General features: G+C 51.0%; 1 protein-coding gene across 3 annotated transcripts in view; it reads right to left on the minus strand.

Moving 5' to 3' along the window:
- Positions 1–1,074: 1,074 nt before the first annotated feature.
- SLC8A1 (solute carrier family 8 member A1) overlaps positions 1,075–22,006 on the minus strand; it is a 106,477-nt gene continuing 85,545 nt past the window's right edge. The window contains exons 3-11 of one of the 3 annotated variants that reach the window (XM_058800679.1): positions 15,177–15,283; positions 12,636–12,656; positions 11,890–11,907; positions 11,766–11,780; positions 11,117–11,185; positions 10,168–10,298; positions 9,455–9,554; positions 5,660–5,935; positions 1,075–3,590 (exon numbers count right to left, since the gene is read on the minus strand). In XM_058800679.1, coding sequence (XP_058656662.1) covers positions 3,214–3,590; positions 5,660–5,935; positions 9,455–9,554; positions 10,168–10,298; positions 11,117–11,185; positions 11,766–11,780; positions 11,890–11,907; positions 12,636–12,656; positions 15,177–15,283 — 1,114 coding nt within the window. In that variant the 3' untranslated portion in view covers positions 1,075–3,213. Of the gene's footprint in view, positions 3,591–5,659; positions 5,936–9,454; positions 9,555–10,167; positions 10,299–11,116; positions 11,186–11,765; positions 11,781–11,889; positions 11,908–12,635; positions 12,657–14,731; positions 14,836–15,176; positions 15,284–22,006 lie in introns of all 3 variants that reach the window. The other 2 variants (XM_058800678.1, XM_058800677.1) reach the window with 2 other exon arrangements.

A 22,006-nucleotide genomic window follows, 5' to 3' on the forward strand; every position in this document is an offset into this window, starting at 1 on the left:
TTTGGAAAGCTCCATGAGCAGCAGAGTTATTTACTGTCTGCTAACCTGAGTGATCACACAAGTCCCATTTGACTTGTTAATTACTTCAGCGAAGGCAATTCATTCTGAAGAAGCAAATGATGAGGGGAAAACACCCACATCACCTTTCAGCAGATGCAATTACTGGGTCAGAGGAGCTGCTTTGCTTTCACAATGCACTGCCCGGGAGAAGCTCATGGACATTGCTGGCCGTGCTCTCTGCTGGGAATGTTGAAGGCAGTGTTTGCCTGGGGCCCATCTCCAGGGCTGGTGTTTGAGTTCAGCTGTCACAGCAGGACCTCCCAGGCATTGCAGGGAGGGTTTATCTGGGGACAGCTCAACAGATGCTGGATGAAACACAGGGAGGAGCAACATCCCTGGCCATGGGGAGACTTTTCTGCTCCTCAGTGCTGGCTGAGCTGTGTGGAGGCACAGATGGGTCTGAAATGGCCCATGGCACCTGGGCTGGGGCTTGGGCAGGCACCTCCTGAGAGCAGCCCAGCCTCGTGGAGTGCCCCAGATCTGCTTTGGCACCCATGGACCCGGCCCTGGCAATGCACCTCTTGCATTCTCCCTCATAGTTAGCTCGTGGTTTAACCCTCACAGGTCACTGTGAGGCTGTAGTGAGAGCAGGAGCAGTTCTATAGAGGACACAAGCAGAAAGGGCTGCTTGGTACCTTGGGGGCACCCCCACGGCTCTCCCAAAGCCTAGGGCAGGGCTTAACCCAGCACAGGGGCAGCTCCTGGCCCCAGCAGGGTGGGCTGCCCTGCAGCTTTGACCCTGGGTGGTTTCCTGCCTCTCCCTGAGAGTGGAGCAGGCTGTGAGCCGTGGCTGTAGCGCAGCACACACCGAGCCTGAGGCACCATGGAGATGGAGAGGGAGGAAGGGCATGGGATGGGGCAGGGGCGGCCGTGCCAAGGCACCACTGCCTCTGCCAGAGGCAGAAACACAGGGAAGGCAAACCAATGAGTCAAGGAGAGATGGCTACGATGGAAACAGCTGATGGGGAGAGAAGGGTTTTCCATAGAGAATATGCAGGAGCAGTACTGGATCCATCAGGAATCATTACAAACTTTATTTCTCTGTGCATTGTGTACCATTGATAAGGATCATCACAATTAGTGGACTCACTGCCTATAGTGGTGGGCAATACACACAAAGAAAAAAATGAAGCCAAACAGATGAAAATGAAATCATTGTACATAAAGGTAATCATAAACCTGAACAACCTGCACCTGTGTTTGATTTTTCCCCCAAAACAATGAGAAACAAAAAAGAAAAACCCCAAAACAAATCAAAAGTGAAAAAAGGCTCGAGAAGAAAAAAAAACCAAAACCCACAACTTCATATTCCTAGAGAAAATCTTACCTTTAATTAACCTTAGCAGGTTAATTAAAATTTCCACAGATAGTTCAAGATGAGTACAAATACCCCCAGCCAGCTGGTTATGGTACAAGCATCAGACATGGTTTTCAGCTGAGTGGGAAGAGCTCACCATGGGCATGCAGGCTGAGAGTTTGCCTGGCTGGAATGTCAGGAAGCCTGGCAAAGGGCAGTGGGTCAGGAGACATCTCTCAACACCAGTGCCCAGTGTTGGTGCCCCGGGGAGCTCTACACCCACATTTCCCTGGCTCAGCTCTCAATCCCAGCCTGCACTCCTGGCACCAGGGGGTGATGCTGAGTCACACCTCCCTGTCTCATCCTGTCCAGTGACTTGGGATTTGGAGAGTGCAAAACACGACCTTTTCCTGGGGGATGCGTCCTGGTCACGCTCAGTGGAGTGGGAGATCTCGTGTGGCCCTTCAGCCCTGCTTCCAAATGGCTGTGGGGAAGGACCAGCTTTGGGGACCGGTCCTGATGGCTTAACACTCAGAAACAGGGGCTGTCACTACACCTCTGGGGTTACAGGCAATAGCAGGGGGCCAAGGGCTTTGAGGCAGCCACTGACTCAAAAGGCAGAAGCATGTGGGGTGCTGGGAGTCAGCCAAGCTTGCTCCCCTCAGACTGCTCACCCCACTCCCTGGGACCCTGTGTAACACCTCCTGTGGGCAGAGGAGGCCTCACACTGGCTTCAGCACGTCAGCTGGACAGAGCCTGAAGGACATCCCTGGACAGCCCTGAAGGCTCTGGGGTGTGGGTTTTCCTCCCCTGAAAACCTACAACTGCATGGCTGTTATTGCTTCTCATGGAGCCATGCCGCGAGCAGTGAGTGGGGACAGCTTTCCATCCTTTCCACCCCCGCTAAGAGGAAACAAACAAACAAACGAGCAAAACCCTATGGCAAAACCGAACTAACTAAAAATAAATAAAACCCAGTGAAAAGAAAACGCTTGTAATCTGCAATGCTCAACCCACATGGTTGGAAGGACTATCGCTATAGGATGCTATATACAGATAGATTTCATTTCATTCATGCAAATGTTACAAGTACCACGACAGCATGCCCGAGGAGGCGGAGGAGTGGGAGGAAGGCTCCCGCCGCTCCGCGCGGCCTCGGCTTGGGACACGGGACACGAGGCTGCGGCTGTGCACCCCCAAAGCACGGACAGGGAAAGGTGAGGGGCATGTGGGTGGGAAATGCTAGTTGTACACACGCCAGAACGAAACAAAAAAACCAACCCCAAAGCAATGACGAAAACGGTTTGTGTTCTATCCTTAGAAAGCTCCCAGTTTCCCCTTGTCTTCAGTTCGGTCTCTCGCTCCTCTCCAGCAGGGCCAGAGGGCCTGTTCCCGGGTGGCGAAGGCAGCTGGATGCGGTGGGAGATCAGAACCCTTGCTCTCCTCTCCTTCCCTTGCCCACTGCTCTGTTTCTCACCAGCTACTCTGGCCTTGCTCACACCGGCGCGCCCCGGTCGCCTTCTCATCCGTCTTCCCGGGTCCAGCGGGTGGGAGTCAGCCATGGAAGGGGCTCGGTGGCCATCGGCCGCTCCTGTTGGTCGAGCTGCAGACAGGGCCCTGCCCCTGGCTCCTGGCTGGGGCCGCTGCCTGGGGAGGGGTCCTGCTGGCTTTGGGGTCCTACCTAGTTCAAAGGATGCTCCAAAGCCGCTTTCCATCAGCAGGTGTGTGAACATGGCAAATCTCTTTTATTCTTTCTCTGTTCATTATACACAGCTTTATATCTATATCTATACCTATATATCACTCTATATAGATATATATAGATATACACATATTTACTATCTCTGATTGTCCCTTTAGAAGCCCTTTATGTGGCAGTAGGCTTCCAGAGATGAGAAGAATATGTACAAGAGCCAGAGGAGGATAAAGAGTGAGGATGTGAGCAGCTTGGAAGTCCGCGGCCCGCCCAGCTCACCTCCGATCTCGGGTCTCCGCCGGTAGAGCAGCACTCCCACACTGATAAAAGCAAAAATGGTGAAGAGGGTGACGGAGAAGGCCAGTGTGCCAGGGGAGACTTGGAAGGCTTGTCCGTGCGCCGCATGGTAGATGGCTGCGATGGACCAGGCCACCCCGATGCCCAGGAAAACGTTCACGGCATTGCTCCCGGTGACGTTCCCGATGGACGCGTCCGCGTACTGGTCCTGCGTTGCTGCTACTTTGCTGGCAAATGTGTCTGCAAAGGAAAGATGGGGAGAAACCCTCAGGAAACACCCAGGAAAAGAGGGCAGCTTGGGGGCAAATGTCAATGGCAACACCTGGGGAAAGAAAATAATGGGTAAGGGGATAGGGTACGGCCCCTTCTACTGGAAATCCCAGGGAAGCGGGGGACCATCTGGCTCTTCTTGGATCATCAGGGTCTGGAAATGCACAGGGGGGAATCTCAATGGTCAGAAATACAGAGCTTCCCCCAGTATGGCCTCTAGCACCTTTTGCCTCCCCGAAGTCCAGTGCCTTGTGCAGGCCCTGACACCTTGGCAAACCAGGTCATCCTCCATCCCTTGGGAAGAAAAACTGTGTGGGGGGTGCTTGCTCGCCCAGGCGCTCTGCCAGCTTTAATATCAGTGATAAAACTTGGCTGGCCATTTCAATGGAAAACCTTGTGTTAGGCAGACCAGCATGACACTGCTCTGCACCACAGGGAAGGGCTGATTTTACGTCCAAACCCACTCTGGATCTGCAGAGGGAAGGAAGAGCAGGAGGAGTTAGCCCGTAGGTTGGTTCAGGTGAGCACTCCCAGCTAACAATGAGAAGGTGAGTCCTGAACATATCTGCCCTCCCAGATCCCCTTGGGTACAGGCAGCCCAGTGTGGCCCAGGAAAAGAAAACAACAAGGTCATATTTCACGTTTTTATATTCTACAGAATTTGCTTTCTGTTCCTCCCCACCTGGCTCTAAGGTGAGATGGCAAAGTGCAGCCTGGCACAAAGATCCAGCTCCATGGAACAGGAGGGGATGGGCACATAGAAACACAGTGAGAGGGTCTATTTGCAGCAAAGAAATGAAAAGTCTGCTTTATTAAAAAAAAAAAAAAAAGCTGCCATGGAAATGCACCTAAGGGAAGGAAAAGGCCTTGATCACAGTGCAGTGACAGAGTTGGGGGACAGTGCTGATGCCTCCATGGCTCTGCAGCTGCCACTGGGGGAGAAAAGATGAGTATAGAAACAACCACATGCACTTCTGCAAGTTTGAGCTGCAGATTCTGCTTTCAATGCAGAGAAGGTCCCTGTCAGTGCTGGTTTCTGTGCACCCTCCTCTGGTGCCTGCCCATCTCCTGGAAAGCAGGGCTGAAGGAGCCCAACCAGCACCCAGCTAACACAGCACGGCCTGGGAGCCAACTGAAACAAGAGTAGCCCAATGTATTCTAAAAAAGAACTGCTTAAATGCCACCTTATGCCAGCCAAAGCAGGAGGGAAGATTTTCACTGTCAAACATGTGAAGAAGCTCTGCAAACCTTCTGCTAAAGCCTCTACTGCCAGAGGTCTAAAAAATGCTCCTTCTTCTGTTCCTTGCCCTAGATCAGTTCTCTCTTGGTTCTGCTGCTTCTTGGCCTTTGCTAGCATTAGGACAATTTCAGGATCTTTGAGCATCTGGGTGCCAGTAACTGGAAATTTGAAGGTGGTGAGGGAAGGTGTGACTGATGCAAAGGATGGTGGGGTGGGTCAGAGCCCCTTGTCCAGAAATCAGGCTCTGCCTGCCCAGCACAGCCCATGGGAGAAGGGTGAGTGAAAGGCACAGGCTGACATGGGAATCCACAGAGCTTCACAAGCTGCATTTCAAGCAGCTCCCCAGCTCAGCAACCTCACCTTGATCCATCTGAACCTGGTCTCACACAAAGGTGTCCATGCTGGAAAGTGTGCCCTGAGTACAGACTCACATTTAATTCCCCCAGGAGCAAGGTGAAAGCAGCAGATGCTTAAAATGCAGGACTGCCAATGCTGGCAGCATTTTAACTGAAGACCAATTCCAACTCTGAAAGTGGATACCAGGGGGGCTGCCCACAGAAATAGATAATTCGCAGTCTTTGCAGTGGGATGGGCCTTGAAATAATTCCCATGGGACTGAATCCACATCTTGGATGTGGATCCTGGTTCTATCCTTCAGCCCATCTGAGACTGCAAAACAATTTCCATCTATATCTCAAACCTGTGCTTTGGGATCCTGCAGAGCACAGCCCCAGCTCCAGCCCCAGCCCCAGCCTGGGTGGGGATGGAGCTTCACAACAAAGCCTGTGGCTGTGCTTACCTGGCACCGATGTCCCCAGGGCGACAAACACGACGGCAGTGACCGAGTCCTTCAGGCCAATGGTGCAGCCAAAGTGGGATGCCAGGTCGCCAATGAAGGCTGTCAGGAGGCCAATCATGAGGATGGAGACAACAAAGCAAGCCCAGCCATTCCAGTAGTCTGTCGGGGGCACGAAGGCAAAAAGGACCTTCCAGAAGACGGTCAGAAAGTGCATCACGTAGTCAAAGCAGGAGGGCAGCTTCTCCTCCCCACATTCATCGTCATCGTCGTCTTCCCCTGGAGAAAACAGCAGTGCCTGATCAGGTCTGCTCATCCTGGGAGATGCTGGGCAAAGCTCCTGTGCAAACTGCAGTCCCCAAAATGCTGTGTCTCATGATGTGGGCCCTGGAAGGCCTTGACTTCCAAATATCTTATTTTCTGAGCAATCATCAGAGTGGCTTGATGGCCTTTCCTTGCCCCTTTCCACAGCACAGAGACACACCCCACAGGCAATGGTTGAAAAAAACAACCTGCACTTCAGAAAATGCAGAGCCTCGTGCTGGCACATCTGCCTGAGTTTAACCATCAGTTGCTTTCTGGGACTCAGCTCCTGCTCAAGAGCTCTTCCCCCAGAAGGAGTGGGAAAAAGCCAAGCTTGTGCTGGCTGGAGCTGACTGGGCAGGCAAACCCACCAAGAGCAACTCCTGCCTTGTGGAGAGTCCCACAGGGAAGCCCCTTCTGAGCTGCTCTGAGCTGCTTTCCACAAGTGCCTGCAACTGCTTCCAACTCTCTGGAAAGGCAGCCGGCTTTGATGGTGCTGAGCTGCTCTGGTGCTTCACCTTACCTCTGCTGCAAACCGGGATCAAGTGATGGATTTGGCCTGCCCTAAAGCCTCCTGCTCAGTCACTGCTGGCTGTCCTTCCCTGCTGCATTTCCCTGCCCGTTCACGTGCTTCTCTATAAGCTCTGGTTGCCCATTCCTTCATGTCTGGTCTCTCCTGGGTCAGTGTGGGAAGTCCCTTTCCTGCTCCAGGCATTGGCACCTCACCTGTCTCTACAAAAGCCCTTGGCATCCAGCCTGCAGGGAGTCCCCACAGGGTGGGGGTGACCCCACCAGGGAGCCCCCTGGGGCTGGTGGCCCCTTGCCTGGCTCCTGCAGCTCTGAGGAGCTCTCTGGAGAGCCTGCTGGCCAGCCTGTGCCACGGGCAAGCTGCATGGAAAATGTGGGGCTTCCCCAGCCTGGCACGGTGCACAACATCACTGCTGGGGCATGGTCAAAAACTCCTCCTGCTCACACTGGAACCACTCCCAGACTTGAAGGGGAGGTGACACTTTTCCAACTAAGCCAGTGGGAGCTTTCCTGCTGCCCTTAAGGAACAAGGATGAGTTTCTAAGTCACAAATGTTCAGGATTCCAAGGCTAAGTCGTGCTAAAGACATCCCTTGCATTTTGTCTGGTAATTTTCCACGTCTTTGATGCTTTTTATCTTCCTCTCAAGGATGTGGATCACCAGGTCTCCCTGCATGGCTGTTGAAAGAATCTCCTTAGCAAGGGAAAGATGCAAGCTCTGGAGCTTCAAACTCATTATGGCAGAAACAGCAGCTAATCAGTGTTATTGTTTTGGCAGATATAAATACCCATTCCTGTGCACTGTTGTGAAGATAAGGAGCAGTTTTCCAGCCTGGAAAGCCTATATTGGCCTGTGTTTTCCCTCAATGTGCAAAGGCTGCTAATGGCAGGATACACCATGCTGTGCTCGAGCTGTAATTCTGCAGCAGGTACTTCAATCCTCTGCAAAGCTCAGGGAAGCACCAGGACTGCTATGGACCTGAATCTTTATGGAGATGATAAAACAGACTGAAAAACGAACATGAATGCCACTGTCATAACACTCATCCAGATCTGCCTGTCATTTTGTTACGCAGCCATGATGTCTCTGTTTTGAAGAGCTGGCCAGATCTTGTGGAGTTGACTTGAAACACAGGATGGTGACCAGGGGTGCAGTCAGAAACAGGCCTGCAAGCCCCAGAATTTTTTTTTGCTGCAGCAGAAGCTTTATAGCTTTTGGGAGCAGACTAAAGGAGCTGAGTGACAGGCTCTGGACAGCCCAGAATGGCACAGCACAGCGTGGCACAGCCCTGTCTGCACCTGCACTGCCCTTCCACAGACCTCACCTTCCGCTGCTCCATCCCCCTGCAAACGCTGCCCTGGGTTGATCATTGGGTGGGAAATGGGGGTTTAATGTTTCTTTTCTCAGCTGGGATGTTACATTTTGCAGTGGTGACGGGGGACTTTCACCTGGTATCCAGAGTGAGCTGTGGGGGGAAAACTCAAACCCAACCTCCAGTGTTTAAGGAATTTTAACTTATCGGGCACAAAGCCTGAGGAGCTAAAGCCTGGGTACCTCCAGAGCTCAGAGACAAACTGCTACTGAGATCCACAACTGCAAGGGACAGCTCATGTCCACCAAAATACATCCCATTTATTAAATGCTTGTTAATCATCTGTTAGCTCTGATCATGGCTGTAAATTCCAGATATGGGGGGCAACATAACTGCAGTCTTTACATGTGTCACAGAAATGGGATCCAACCATCAGTGACTATCATTGCTTTAACATGGGATGCAATTACATAATTGGTTCTGGCATAGATTAGTTTAGCCATATTAGCTACAAAACCTGCAGCAAGGATTGTCTTGCATGATTAGTTCATGCTGAATACAAAATAATGGGAGGCTCTTGCCTGGAGGCTCTGAGAAGAACTGTGCTACGAGAGAGGGATCACAATCTGAAGAGAAAGCTGCTGCACAGTGTCCTGCCCTTGTTTTCCAGAGGCAGAGGGCAAATGGTACTGCCATCATTTTAATTACCTGGTGCTGGGCAGAGGTTACCTTGTATAGCAGAGTTAGAGGTAGGAAGCTGAGCGCTCCCCCATGCACTTCAGTGCACAATTAGCCAGATGAGAGGTAATTGCCTTCCCCAGGGATTTAATTTAAGCTGGTTGATTTTGCCCTAATGTGCACACGCACAGCCCAGGCTGGGCTCGGGGATTGTAACATCCAGCCAGTAAGTAATAGAGTTTCCAGCTGTTAAAACAACATCTGGAGGAGACCTTCTTTCTTTCTTCCTTCTTCCACATATATGGGAATGATAATATATCCTGTACTGGTAAACATGGCAGTGGCACCTGCGAGAATGGCACAATAAGGCATTTGAGGGAAAGGCAATTCTCCAAGGGAGGGAAGATAAGATCACACAGGATCTGGTTCAACCAGAGATATGATGTGCTGCTGCAGCTATTGGGCTGCTGAGCCATAATCCTCCAGCCACAGCTGGCTGGGGCAGCAGGAGTTCCAGAAGGCAGGACGTGTCAAGGGAGAATTTTGGCTCAGAGAGAGTGACTGCCTTCAAGGTTTGCACCCTCACTACTGCGTTGTCCTCACCACAGAGGTACAGGGAGAACCCGGGAAGGGGAGCACTGTTGCTTCACACCAGCCTTATTTATGCCACTCTGAATTTCCACACTGTGTTCTCCTCCCAGATCTCTCCCACTGAACTGACTTTTCCCCCTCTGCCGTCTGCTACCAGCCAAGGTGTTGCTCTGCCTGGTGCTACAGACACGCTTCACGCAGAAGGTTTCCTACACATGAGACAAGGTGCCCTCACAAAAGGCTTTAATCAGCTGCCTTATTTATGCAGGAGCTGTAAATAACTCTGCCACCTGCTTTGCCTCCTGCTGCTCCACTACAGCCTGTGTTAGTGATGCAGCTGAGGCGAGGGTGATCGTAATTCACCTGAAGCTGTGGCCCAAACTCACCCGCGCTGACAGTAATGGCCTCAATAAACTGCTCCCTCCAGCTGTTTGTGCCAACCACCAGGGCCAGGTTCGTCTTCTTAATAAGCTTGTCCACCGTGTTCTGTGGAGGGAGATGCAGAGCACAGAATTAGGGGCTGGAGATACAGGGCTAAAGCCCACCAGTGCCACTGTTTATGGGTATGTGTTTATGGAACAAGCTCAGCAGATTTTAAGCTCAAGAGACCCAAATGTAAGTATTTGCAATTCCTTTTGCTGCTGCTAAAAAAGACCTTAGGAAAGCTGCTCATGGATGGGAGTTTAAACCCTCTCAGAGCCACAGTAAGGGTGGTCTGTTATATTTTTATACTACAGAAAAATGGAGAAGATAATGAAATGGCTAGTTTTCTGCTCTTGGCCTGGCACATGAATTCATGGCAGCTGAGCTGCACAACCATTACCTGCATTTGGGGTTATCAGCCCTTTGCACTGGGAGTACCAGGCTTGGGGCTCACTCAAGGCTGCCTGTAAGTAGGCGCAGTGTGTAGAACTCACTGTGAGATCAGGGTCATGTTTTAAAGCAACTTGCAGCATTTGGGACCCCAGCTCCTGTTTCCTGTGTGATTCCATGCACTGCCTTGCTTTGCTCCTATACCATCACCATGTGCCTCTCAGTGCTGCACAAACCCAAAAGGAGGAGGGGGAAGAAGAACAGGGATGCAGGATGTGAACAGTACCTTGAACTCATAGGATTCCTCAATGATGATCTCGAGTTTGGTGTGCTCCCCCAGGACTGGGCGCCCCATCTCTGCGATCCGACGCTCTTCCTCCTCCTTGCTGGTCAGGGGCTGCTTTTCCTCATTCTCCTCTGCAAAGCAAAGAGCCTGTGGGTGAAGCAGGCCCAGCTGGGCACTCTGGATTTGGCCTCCTGTCAGAGGGGGAGGTCAGGAGGCTTCCAGGTGGGAGCATGAGCAACAGAACAGCGGAGAAGGAGTTCATGAAGCAACAGACAGGATAGCTGTATGAAATGCTACCAAGAGGTCTGCGACTCATCCAACCTCAGAGGAGTCCTGCTCATCCTGGGGCTGAGGAATATCTTATTGCTTGGTAATTAATTGCTGCCTCTGCCACTGGGCTGCTGGGAAGGAGAAAGATCAGCACTAAGGCTGCTCCATTCCCCAGCACTCCAGGTCAGCGCTGAGGTATAGTCAGGGCAATTCCACCAGCCTGTTACAGCAAGAGAGCTCTGTCAGCAGCTCCTGGGCTGAGACACAGATGAAATCTTGGCTCTGCCTCTTTCTGAGCAGGCCTTTGCCTTGGAGAGGGGGCTGGCAGCCAACGCCTGCGGTGATGGCGGGGCTGGAGGGAAGAGCACAGATGTAAGGAGCCATCCACAGGCCAATGCCTGGCTCCAAACCCTAAAAGAGGAGGCAGCAGAGGGACTACAAGATCAGTGAAGCAGGTCTGCACCTCCGCTGTCATCTGTGTGACCTCTGGGGCATGGGGACTGCAGGCAGCATGTCCTTTGTCACTGTCCCTTGTGCAGACCCCACTGAACTCCCTTCCAGTCCACCTGAGGGATGGGCAGGAGAACATCAGGGCTAAAAAGGACTGGAGTTAATCTGTCAGTAGGAAAACACCCCAGTCAGTCCATGTGAGACTGACATGGTGCCACACCACAGGTACCTTGGATGGAGACCACGGTGCAAGGAAGAGGATGATCTCTAGCCTGGACCTTCCTGAAGACAGGTTTGCCTATTAAAGTGATCAGCAGGAGATCAGCAGGGGGGACTGCACACACTCTACAAGCTGTCCCCGTGCAGTTAGTAAACTCCACTCTTATGTCACACGGGGTTAGTGCTGCTCCCTTGCTGGATGCCCCTTGTCTGCTCAGGGGGCACGGAGCTGAGGGAAAGCCCTTCTCCTCCTGCAGGCCAAAGAGACCCACCTTGGAGCCAGAGCCTCCTAAATCTCAATTATGTTTCCAGGGCTCCTGAGGAGCAATGTGTGGGATGCAGGACATTCTTGTCCTGTGTTGTTCAGCTGAGGGAGGGAAGCTTGGCTTGCTCATGCCAGAGGAGCCATGGGTCCTGCCCTTCCTGTAGCGCTTGGGCCTGGGAAGTGAGGAAAGAGCCCTGTGCGTAGGGAAGGGACAGCTGGACCAAATGGAGAAGCGCACCCTGCTCCAAGACATGGAGAGGGGTGGTCTGTGGCTTGGGGGGTGACAGATGACCCTCCCTGAGGCTGGGTTAGGTGTGTGAGGCAGGCAGAGCACTCTGTGGGAGCACACAGGGTTAGCAGGACTGGCTGGGCCTGGCAGGCCGCGCCTGCTTACCATAGCAGAGTTTCCCTCCAGGACAGAACAAAAGCAAAGAGGAAACCAAGAGGAAAGAACAGGGTGAGCATATGGCCATTAAGAGAAAGGAACAGGGGGACAGGGGAAGAGTAGAAATCCATACCTGTGATGGTGAAGCCACCTAGATGAAACAAAAAATGAGAAAAAGGGAGAGAGAGAGAGAATAAATGAGGATTAGCATTTGCACGTGAACAAAGACTTCCCTGCCCCACTGTGGACATGGAGTCTGCTCCCCAGCACACACCCCAGGGATAGTGTGGGGAAACCTGAGCACACGCTTTTTAACCCACATCTGCAAGCTGTCCCCCCTTGGTCTCTGATATATGCTGTGGATAGCGCGAAATCTGTCCTGGGGCTGCAGGTGCGTGGGGAATGAGGATGCCCACTCCTCAGCTGCCCTACCTTGGAGGTGGCCAGCAAGGAAATTCAAAAGTTTCTCAGGCTCTAAGTCTCCCCAAGACAGGAGGTAAAGTTTGTAAAGGATTGGCCAACTTTCCTGTCCAGCCACAAGCATCTCCCAGTCACCAGGAAGTCCTGTTTTGCCACGCCAGTTTAGAGGTGATGGGTTCATTTTTGTGGCACAGGTTTGTATCTCGGGGTGCTGGCTGGTTTACTCTGGCTGTAACAGCACCACCCCCCCAAAAATGCTCCTTGCACTACCTCTTAATATTGGTGACTTTGGGGCTCTACTCTAAGGAAAGATGGGGCATTAGGTACCTGAGCTTGCTTAAACAGTGCTGACCACGCTAAAAGAGAATGCTGTGAGCAAAGAAAAACATCAAGCAAAATCGACTGTCTTCCAAAGATATGCAAACCAGAAAAATGGAAAGGAAAAATGAATGCGCTTACCAAGCTCATTCAACAACAGGGCTGTGAAGGAGACAGAGACAAACACAGAAGAAGAAAAGTAAATGAATAATGAAATCAAAAGGAATATCCACAGAAAGACACCAGATCCCAGGGCAGAGATTTCAGATCTGTAAAGCTGCAGGATACCATTAGTGTTAAGAGAAAGACACTAAACAGAAATGTTTCATGGGATTGTGGATTTAAAATAAAAACCACTGCAAACATGAGGTGTATATGGGATTAGAAGACACACTCCAAAAAATTCATTTTTCCCTTTTGAATTGTATGTGCAAGATCTTCCATTGGTCTCAGAGGCAGTTCTGCCCCGGGGGGGACACAAGATGCCCCATGTGCAGCAGCTACTGGCTTTGACCTCCTCCAGCTGCCTGATGGGGAGCAATGGCTCCGGTGGCAGCTGCACTTTTGGCACAGACAATGAGAGAAGAAAAGTCTGTGGCAAGGCTTGGCTCAAGGGTCTTCTTGCTTAATATTTTAGATATCCAAAATAAACGAAAAAGCCTCTCCCTTAGTGCCCTGGTGGCTCTTGGGCCCCACCACAGCCCAGGGGTGACATTTCTGAGATGCCCTCGTCTCTCTGAGCATACTGCTGTACTGCTCTTCCTGCCTCGCTGCTTCTTGTACCAAACCAAGTACAAATAAACAAGTTTAAAAAAAAAATAATTTAAAATTGCATGGCCAAAGCAGCAAATAGCTACTTTAAGTAGTCCTTTAAAGTTTTGTCTTGCCTTCCACTTAGTGAGCTGGCAAGCCTGAGCTTCTCTCAGGTTTTCCCGGTTATCTTTGTGACCAGGAAGAAAAGAAATTTTTTCATTTTATTTTTAGATAAAAATTTCATCTGGGATCTTCAGAGCTGGGGCCACAATTTTTAAACCTTGGATCTGGAAAGCATGTTTGCTCCTGCTGGACTTGCAGGACTTGCAAGGCTGAGCCCACACTGGCCCCTGTACAGAAGGACGGAGCTGTTGAGTTGAGTCCTCCATGTGTAACTTAATCCTGGCTGTACTGTCCATGCTCCACAGATGCCACCAGCACCATTTAATGACACAGACCCCACCTGCAGTGCCTGAGTCATGCCAGTGTCTTATTTTTTAGCCCAGCTTTTGTTAGGTAGTCACGTAAACCATCAGGGAAACTGATGGAGGGGATGATGCAGCTGACTTAGCACCTGAGCTGAAGAGGAACGCGCTCCCACTCAGTGTGGGGATCACTGAGGGCCATCTCTGTTCTGATCAAAGAAATATTACAGCCTAGTGCCTGCTGGAGGGAGAGCTGATGTCCCAGAAACTAGAAAGCAGCTCCAAGGCACACAGACCGAATCTTCTGCAGAGGCTTTAATAATGGTCCATCTCTTAAGTAACTCTAAAACTGCTTCTTGCTCAGCCACCAGTAGTGTGCAGAACGAGCTGTTGCCATCAATCCTCATTTAATTTTCTAGTAGAAAAAAAATAGCATGGGAAAATAGGTGAACTCTGTCTTTTTGGGAAGTTTGGCATTTGGTTTGGAAATGTGATGAAAGAGGAAATTGTTTTTATTATTCCTGTGAGAAGCTATTATCCAATGCAGAGCCATGAAACTTCATTTGAGCATAACCTGATTTACCTAAACTGATTGCATCTCATGATATTACCTACTTGGGCTGTGATTTTCGTCTATTTTCGGATCCTAGTGCCAGTATAAAAAGGCTAAAATTACTGCTCTGGCCATGCATTTTATCTCAAGTGAAAGCTGTTTTATCTTCTGATAAAAATGATGCAGCGCTGCCCTTTTTACTTGTCAAGGCTGGATGTTCTCTTGGATTAAATGAAGGCACAGCAGGGCAGCACTCCCAAAATGTCTCTGGGGGCTGGTGATGCTCCTGCTCCGGGGTGTGCCAGGAGCACTCCTCGCTCCCTGGGCTGGGATGGAGTCCTCTCCAAACGAAAGAGGGAAGAAAACAGAGCAAAAAGGTGCAGCGGCCAAGCTTCAGAGGAGGGAGGGCAAAACGGCCAAAAGTGCGAGGAGAAAGGAGTGTGAGAGTAGGGAGACACAGAGAAAGCGGCAGCGCCTCGAGAGCTGGTCTGGTTTTACTCTCACACCTTTCACTCCTCGTCGTAGCCACACCGGGTCCCCAAGCACAAGGAAGAAACTGCACTCTTTCTCATACTCCTCACGGTCAAGTACTCTAAGGGTAATGAATTTCCTGTGGGAACACAAGACAGAGGCAAACACGATTGGCATCGCACACACATGCAGGTCACGTCCGCCCGGGTGCTGTGGTGACAGAGATGGTTGGATGGAGGAAAGGGGCTGCACATCCCTGCTTTGGGGCATATGGGGAAGGGCAGGAACATCCTCACCACCTGGCCCAGGTCATGCCTTGCTGGCCTGGGGACAGGCTGTGCTCAGGGGGATGGGGAGTGGCCTTGCTCCTGCCCTTTTCCATAGGCACCGGGGATGTGAGCTCGGTGTTGCAGGTGCCAGACATGAGTGAGCCAGACAGGAACACACAGGCTGGGCTCAGCCCCGGAGCACATGCCCCACCTTTCTTCTCACTCATCTCCACCAGCCGGGGCTCCCCGATCTCTAGGTAGAAGGTCTTGTTTTTCTCATACTCCTCATCATCTATCACCTTGATTGATATCGTTTTGCTGGAACAGAGAAGAAGAAATAGAGATTCAAGAGTAAGGAGGGAAAAGGGAGGAGGAGAAACAGGGAGCAGAACAGGAGAAGGAGAAGAAGGTAGAGGAGGAAGGTGGAAAGAGCAGGAAAAGGGGGCTGTGGACAGAAAACAGTGGTTTTGGTGGCACAGGCTGGAGGGACAGCACAGTCAAAAGCAAAGGGCAGGAGCCAATAGGCCAAGCTTGTCTCAGGATGGGCATGGACCACAGAGCACCAGCAGCCTGCAGGTGCCATCCTCCCTGGCATGGCCAGGCTGGGCCAACCTTCCCCAGAGATGTCTTGACAAGACATGTCCCTTTCCAAAAACCTGTGGTGTAGAACAGCCCCTTGGCAGCTTGCACACGTTGCATGGGCACAAGCAGTGGGAACCAGCACAGACCAAGCCCCTGGAAGCATGATGCTCAAGCTTGGGCATGGAAGGGGCTCTGTCTCCCCAGGCTCAGCAGATTCATGAACAGCATCATGATCAACTGCTCATTTTGGGCTTTGGAGGCTCTGATTTACAAGCTTGAAAAGGATGTTGGATTTAGGACTTTTTCTGTGAAGGGAGTGCAAAGGAAGAATGGCCATTCTGGTTAGGGCAGGCATATGGAAAGCTTCACTGATGGTAGGATTTTGTTTCTTAAATTTTACTTTACAAGCAGCCCATCCTTTCCCAAGCCTTCAAGACTTAGTCCTCTCCCATTAGAGAGCTGAGCAGCAATGCCCTCTCACATGACCCAGGGGTTGCTGAATTTGCCCCTGGAACACCATCAGGACAGGCCTGAAGGCAGAGTCACGGCTCAGAGCACAGCCACAAGCACATACCAGAGAAATTGAAAGCCTCACAGGAGGCTGCGGCCACCAGGACAGATATTTGCTTCTTGAGCCACTCAATGAAGTAAAAATTGCTCTTCCAGAGGACAAAAATTAGCACAGAGGTGTTTCAGCTCTTTTCAGGGACTCACAGAAACAGCTGGTTGAAAGCTGCTCACCAGAAGGTGGCCAAACCTGGGGTACAAACATGAGGTGGTGGACCTGTGCTACTGTGGTCCCTCCTACAGCAAAGCCATTGCAAAGACAGCACAGACAGAAATCCAGCAGCCTCTGCTCCTCCCTGGAGGCTCTGCTCACTGTCCTGGCACTGCTGTGGGGACAGGACCTCCTCCTGGCTCTCATCTCAATCCAAACAAGGAACAGCACCAAACAAAAAGCCAAGGCAGTGATTGTAGTCCTGTGTCTGCTTCTGGCTGGGTGTGCTTTCCCCCCACACTCACCTCACAGCACTGCCCTCCTGTGAATGTTTTTATCTAAACCAGCTTTCCCACTGTTCCCTCCCTGCCCAGCCTTGAATGCCCTGTCCTTCACAGAAATGTTTCCCATCCCACTCCTGGCTCCTCTGCATTTTCCACAGGCACCCAGCAGAAGCTGAAGCAGCCCCAAGGCTGCTCCAAGACATGATGAAGGAGGTTCTGCTGTTCCTGGCAGGTCCCAGCACTGAAACCCATAAACATGGACGAAAGCCACGCTCTAGGGGAGTGAAATTGAGGCCACACTGCCATGATTTCTGGCGTTCTCCTCTCCTTGCACATCTGCACTGGCCACCCAGAGCCCCTCTGCTAAGCTGACAAGTATTTGGCAGCAGGGCCAACATTTTCTACTCATTCAGGGTAAACACCTCAAGCACTCAGAGGAACAGCCAGGATGATTTCTTGTGCTGTTTGCTGTGAGTCAGAAGTGTATTAAGTTTGCCCTTCATGCTTTTAATGAAACCATTTACTCAAGAGCAAGTGATGGCTGTGAAAAGTGTAACAGTGCAGCACGGCTCAGTGTAATTGTATTTTATAATGAATATCTGTAATAATTTGTTCACTTTGTAATTATTGCTGCAATAGGTTTGTACACAGGAAAAATGGTTACCAAGCAGGCAGCTGATCTTGCATTGCGTTGATGAGTTAGGGGAAATTATCATGTATTAAAAAACTAATGAAGGATATAAAAATGCTCTCAGTTAAGCTTTCAAAGACAACCTGATAGAATTACCAGAATGGCACAATTTCAGAAACATTACTAATCAAATCAATAATTTTCCTGACAGCTCCCATTAAAATGTACACTGCATCCTGGCCTCATGCGGGAAAAATCCCCTCAGGAAAGTTAATTAAGAGAGGTGCCTTTTTAAATTCTGAGGGCAGCAGAGACATCAAGACATAAACTTCTTATGGGTGTACTCTGGCTTGCCATGTGTGGCACTCCTCAAACCCCACAAAATAATTCTCCCTCACAAAAAGAAATCTGTGTGCCAATTAAAAAAAAAAATCTGATGCTTAGATACAACAGCAATAGGACTTCACAGAATAAAGCAGATAACGAGGCTTTAAGTGCCACTGCCAGGAGGTGGTGGTGTTATGCAGTTTTCCAAGTGATCATTCCAGGGTGTGAACAAGTGCCCTGTGCTGGGCAGACTTGTGTGCTGCTGCTGTTTCTGCTGCACAAGGCTGCTGGGAAAATGGGTAGGCAGAACAAATGGCAAGTCTGCTCTCTGGGTGAATTTCCAATCAGCAAAAATTGCTGAGGCAAATTTGTCCCTGAGATGAGACTGCAATGCTGGAGGAAAGGATTACCTCCTAATGGTGTTTGAGAAACAGCAAGGATGGGAAAATAACACAGGCTATTGTTAGAGAGTGCCTGATCTCCATCCCAGTCTTCTGCCTGCCACAGAGCCCCTTCCAGGGTCCTGCACACACATGGCAGGGCTTGGGCAGTGCAGAGGAGGAGGCCCAGACAACCACACCTTTTATCCTGCATTACAGTAAGGACTGCTGGCTACAGCAATCTAGGACAGGCACTGATGTCCCCCTGCTCTGCTGGACCCTTCCACGTGGTCCCTGCTTCTCACTCCTCTCCCAGGTCCAGGATGTGGTGGGAATGAGGTGGGGCAGAGCCAGGATGGCTGCCTGAGGCTCACAGAGTAGCCACAGCCCTGCCTGCATCATCTGTCCCTGCACTTTCCCAGCTGGACACAGCAGGATGGGGAGACCAGAGCCCCCAGAGCACAAGTACCTGATGAAATTTGTATTTTAGATCTGTCTCCTGTGCCTCAGGGGCTCTTACAGAAAAAGCTGTGATAGCGCATAACAGAAAACCACAGGGACACTTATTAGCACCCTGAAACCCCTCATGCTGTGTGACTGCAGGGCCAGGATTCAGGAGTCCCAAAGCCACAAGACAGAGGGAAAAAAAACAAGGGATAAAAGCAGCCTCTAAATCATTACACATTTTCTTCACCTCGTGGGAATCTGGGGTTAATGCAGAGGGTGTTTCCAAGCTCCCCTTCTAGACAGAGGCCAAGAATCAGCTTTGGTTTGGGCTGGCAGTGGTACTTTTGCCATAACCTAACGTCTCCTGGGGCTGAGTATTTAAACCAAACATTCAAGATCCCATGAGTGCACAACACCACAGCCTTTGGAATGGCTGGATTAGTTTTCCCTCTTTTGACCCTCAGTCATGCTGCAGGTGGGAAAGAACAATTTCTGAAGAATCCTGGGGATAGAAGTCCTGTGTTGACATAAATCACCAGTCTTGAGACACCTCCCTGTTCCTTCCTCCAGTGATATCATGGGGCAAGTTAGCAGCAAACCAGGACTTGTGCTGCTGGGTTTTCCTTGCACTGGTGCTGGGTCCATCTCACCTGAGCTAAGGAGCCCTGCGCTGCCATGAGGACTGAGGGCATCCATGACCCATCTGTGCCAGAAACTGCGCCTCCCTGAGTCTGCAGCCCAAGCAATTGCTGAGGGAATGAATTCCATCCCATTTCCATTTACTGGAAATCAAAGAGTAAATAAGTCTTGCAGAATTTCAGCTCCAGCTCTTCTCTTGCAGACACCCAGTAGGAGAGGGGTGGTGACTTTGTGGAGGTGTCATACAAAGCTCTGCCCTCACTCCAAGTCCAGTGCTCTCCATCAGGACTTACTTTTCATTTCAAACCACGCTATTTCATTCAAACTGAAGAGTTCTTTTATCACAGCATTCCCACACATAACCCTTAGTTACCACAGCCCATGGGAAAGTCCTCCTGGCTGGTGATGCTCTAGGGAAGAGCTGCTACAACAATGTACAATGGCAAAAGCAGGACAAGAAGAGAAGCAAAGCTTAGAGCAAAATGCCAGCTGGGGAAGGCACCCTGAGAGCAATCCCATGAGTGTGCAGGGACGGGTACATATGCAATGAGCTAGAACAGTCTGGCACAGGGTGCCAGGAGCAGGACAGAGATCAACAGCAAAATATTTCTCTATGAGTATTTTTTTGACCACAGGAGAGAAGATGGGCACAGCACAGGGCAAAGATATAAGGATCTGGGACTCCCAGCTCTCCTGTCTGCACTTGACCTTCCCCTCAAGGGATCAAATGGCATCAGAAATGACTGGTGAGGATCTCCATGGATCTTTTCATTCCTTTTGAACCCAAACATCTGCACAGTCATGACACACCTGTGAAAATCCTGAGTGTATTTGCAAAAATCCTGCCATTGCCAATCTCCACTGTACTGCTTAGCCCAGTGAAATGGCAGAAACTCCTGGCTCAGACAGGCAACCAGCATTGCAAGTACCACGGGAGCCTGGAGGGCAGCAGCAGCCAGCTCTGGAAAGATTCAGGCAGGATATGCTGGAGGACAGGGGACATCATCCAGGGCACTGCTTGGCAGGGCCAGATCTCCAGGAGCAGAGATGTCCCAAGTCCAGCGCTCACTTCCTCAGCTCTCTTCCAGAACCACAGCCATGCCAGAGCTGGGATGGCCCAGAAGTTCTGCACACAGTCAGTAGTGGTGTCTCCAGTGGGCCAGGAAAACAACAAACACACAAGCAGCTGTCAGAGCAGGCAGTAACAAGCCTGCCCATGAGAACGTGGCACGCTGCTGCTGTCTGCACAGACACTTGTTCCTGAATCAACAGAGGGAATGATGCACTTCTGCACCTTGTCACCCATCCAGCTTCCACTGATTGCCCAGGAGAGCCACAGGAGTAGCTTGGAGGATGTTCAGCTGCAGATTAACAGCTACAGCATCCAGGCTGGGCAGCCAGAAGTGGTTGTGCTGCCTAAGCCTGGTGCTGCCAGCCCTGGTGTCCCAGCAGATCAGCACTTCCCGCCCAGAGGGCCATCAATTAACTGAGGAACAGCCATGAGGGACACATGTTCTGGAGGTGACATTGCAAAGCCACATCCATCGGTGCTGCCTGTCCTAGCACGGGCTCCCAGGCTCCCACAGAACCCTGCCACATTAGTTTCTCATACATCTATCTGCCTGTCAGCCACTCACTTAATTAGCTGAAGTTAGAGCTTGCCATGGGAGATGGGCTTGGGCAGCTCCCAGCCTTGCACAGGTCACTGGGCAGTGACTCTGCCTGTGCAGAGGGGCTTTGGGGCAAGAAAAGTCCCAAATTATCATCATCATCATCATCATCATCATCATCATCATCATCATCATCATCATCATCAATCACAGCTGGGCACCACCTGAGCCAGAGGGCAGGGCCACACAAATGGCCCCCAGTCACAGTGAGGAGCCTGGATCAGACCCCTGGGCATGGCTGGAACAGAGCACCAAGAGCAGCTATCCTGACAGATACTTGAGGAAGGAAGTTGCTTGTTGCTGGGAAGAAAAGGAGATGATGGGGCTTTTCTTTCACCAGTTGACAACAAAATTGCACCTTATGGTGAGGAGGTGGCAGCCTCGTGTACAGAGAGGCACCCAGGTCCATGGTGGAGGTGTTTGTGCCAGCCACAGGGCGTGTGTGTGTGTGATGGGGGACACAGGTGAGGGCAACGTGACACCTGCTCAGCCAGCACAGGGACAAACCTTCCTGAGGGACAGAAGAGGGGCAGAAATGGGCCACATTATTTATAACTCCTGTGCCACACCTTGTTCTTTTAGCTGCTCAACAGTGGTCTTTGGCAGAGGAGAGGGTCTGTCAGGGTTTCTGTCCCTGCTGATGGGTTCCCATCTGTGTAAGATGTCCCATGAGTCACCCACGCAGGATCCTTTGCCAAACCAAGCCTTGCTGACACGAAATGTCTGTACTTAATGAAAATTCTGCCTGCAGCACTCTGCAAACATGACAGGGAAGGAAAAGGAAAACCTGCCTGAAACGAAGCATGACGCATGCTTTGGGAAGTAGGGATGTGAGCTGATCTGATGTGGCAGCTTGGTTTGCTGGTCCAGCAGCCCAGGTCTGCACGGGGCTTCACACTCCAATGCCTCCCAAAATGATCGAGCAAACCAGCCTGGACACAGCACACAAGGGGAGGGGGAAGTGGAAATGGTCCCTCTACACCTTCCCCCCACCTCTGGAGCCAAAATTCATCTGGCTACTCTCATTTTCTTGCGTGCCCTCCACCTCCTTCCCCAAGGTCTCCTGAATCCATCAGACCGCAGGGCTGTGTTGTCATTTCCATGTCTGCATGAACCAACTGCTCCCCTGGCCTCGGGATGTGCTGAGTTTAAATGACAACATAAGGCTCAAATACACACCACTGTCCTGCTCCAGAGCATCACCACCAGGAAAACCCTGGAACAAGATCCAGCCTGCTCTTCCCTGGCCTTGCAGAAACACAAGGCATGAGAGGTGGTCTGCAGAGAAGGAAGACTGAGGGCTGCTGCTGCTTGAATAGCTGGGAGATGACAGGCACAGCTGATGCTCAGTGTCTCAGAAAAT

This window comes from Ammospiza caudacuta, chromosome 3 (genome assembly GCF_027887145.1).
Source record: "Ammospiza caudacuta isolate bAmmCau1 chromosome 3, bAmmCau1.pri, whole genome shotgun sequence".
Classification (NCBI taxonomy): domain Eukaryota; kingdom Metazoa; phylum Chordata; class Aves; order Passeriformes; family Passerellidae; genus Ammospiza; species Ammospiza caudacuta.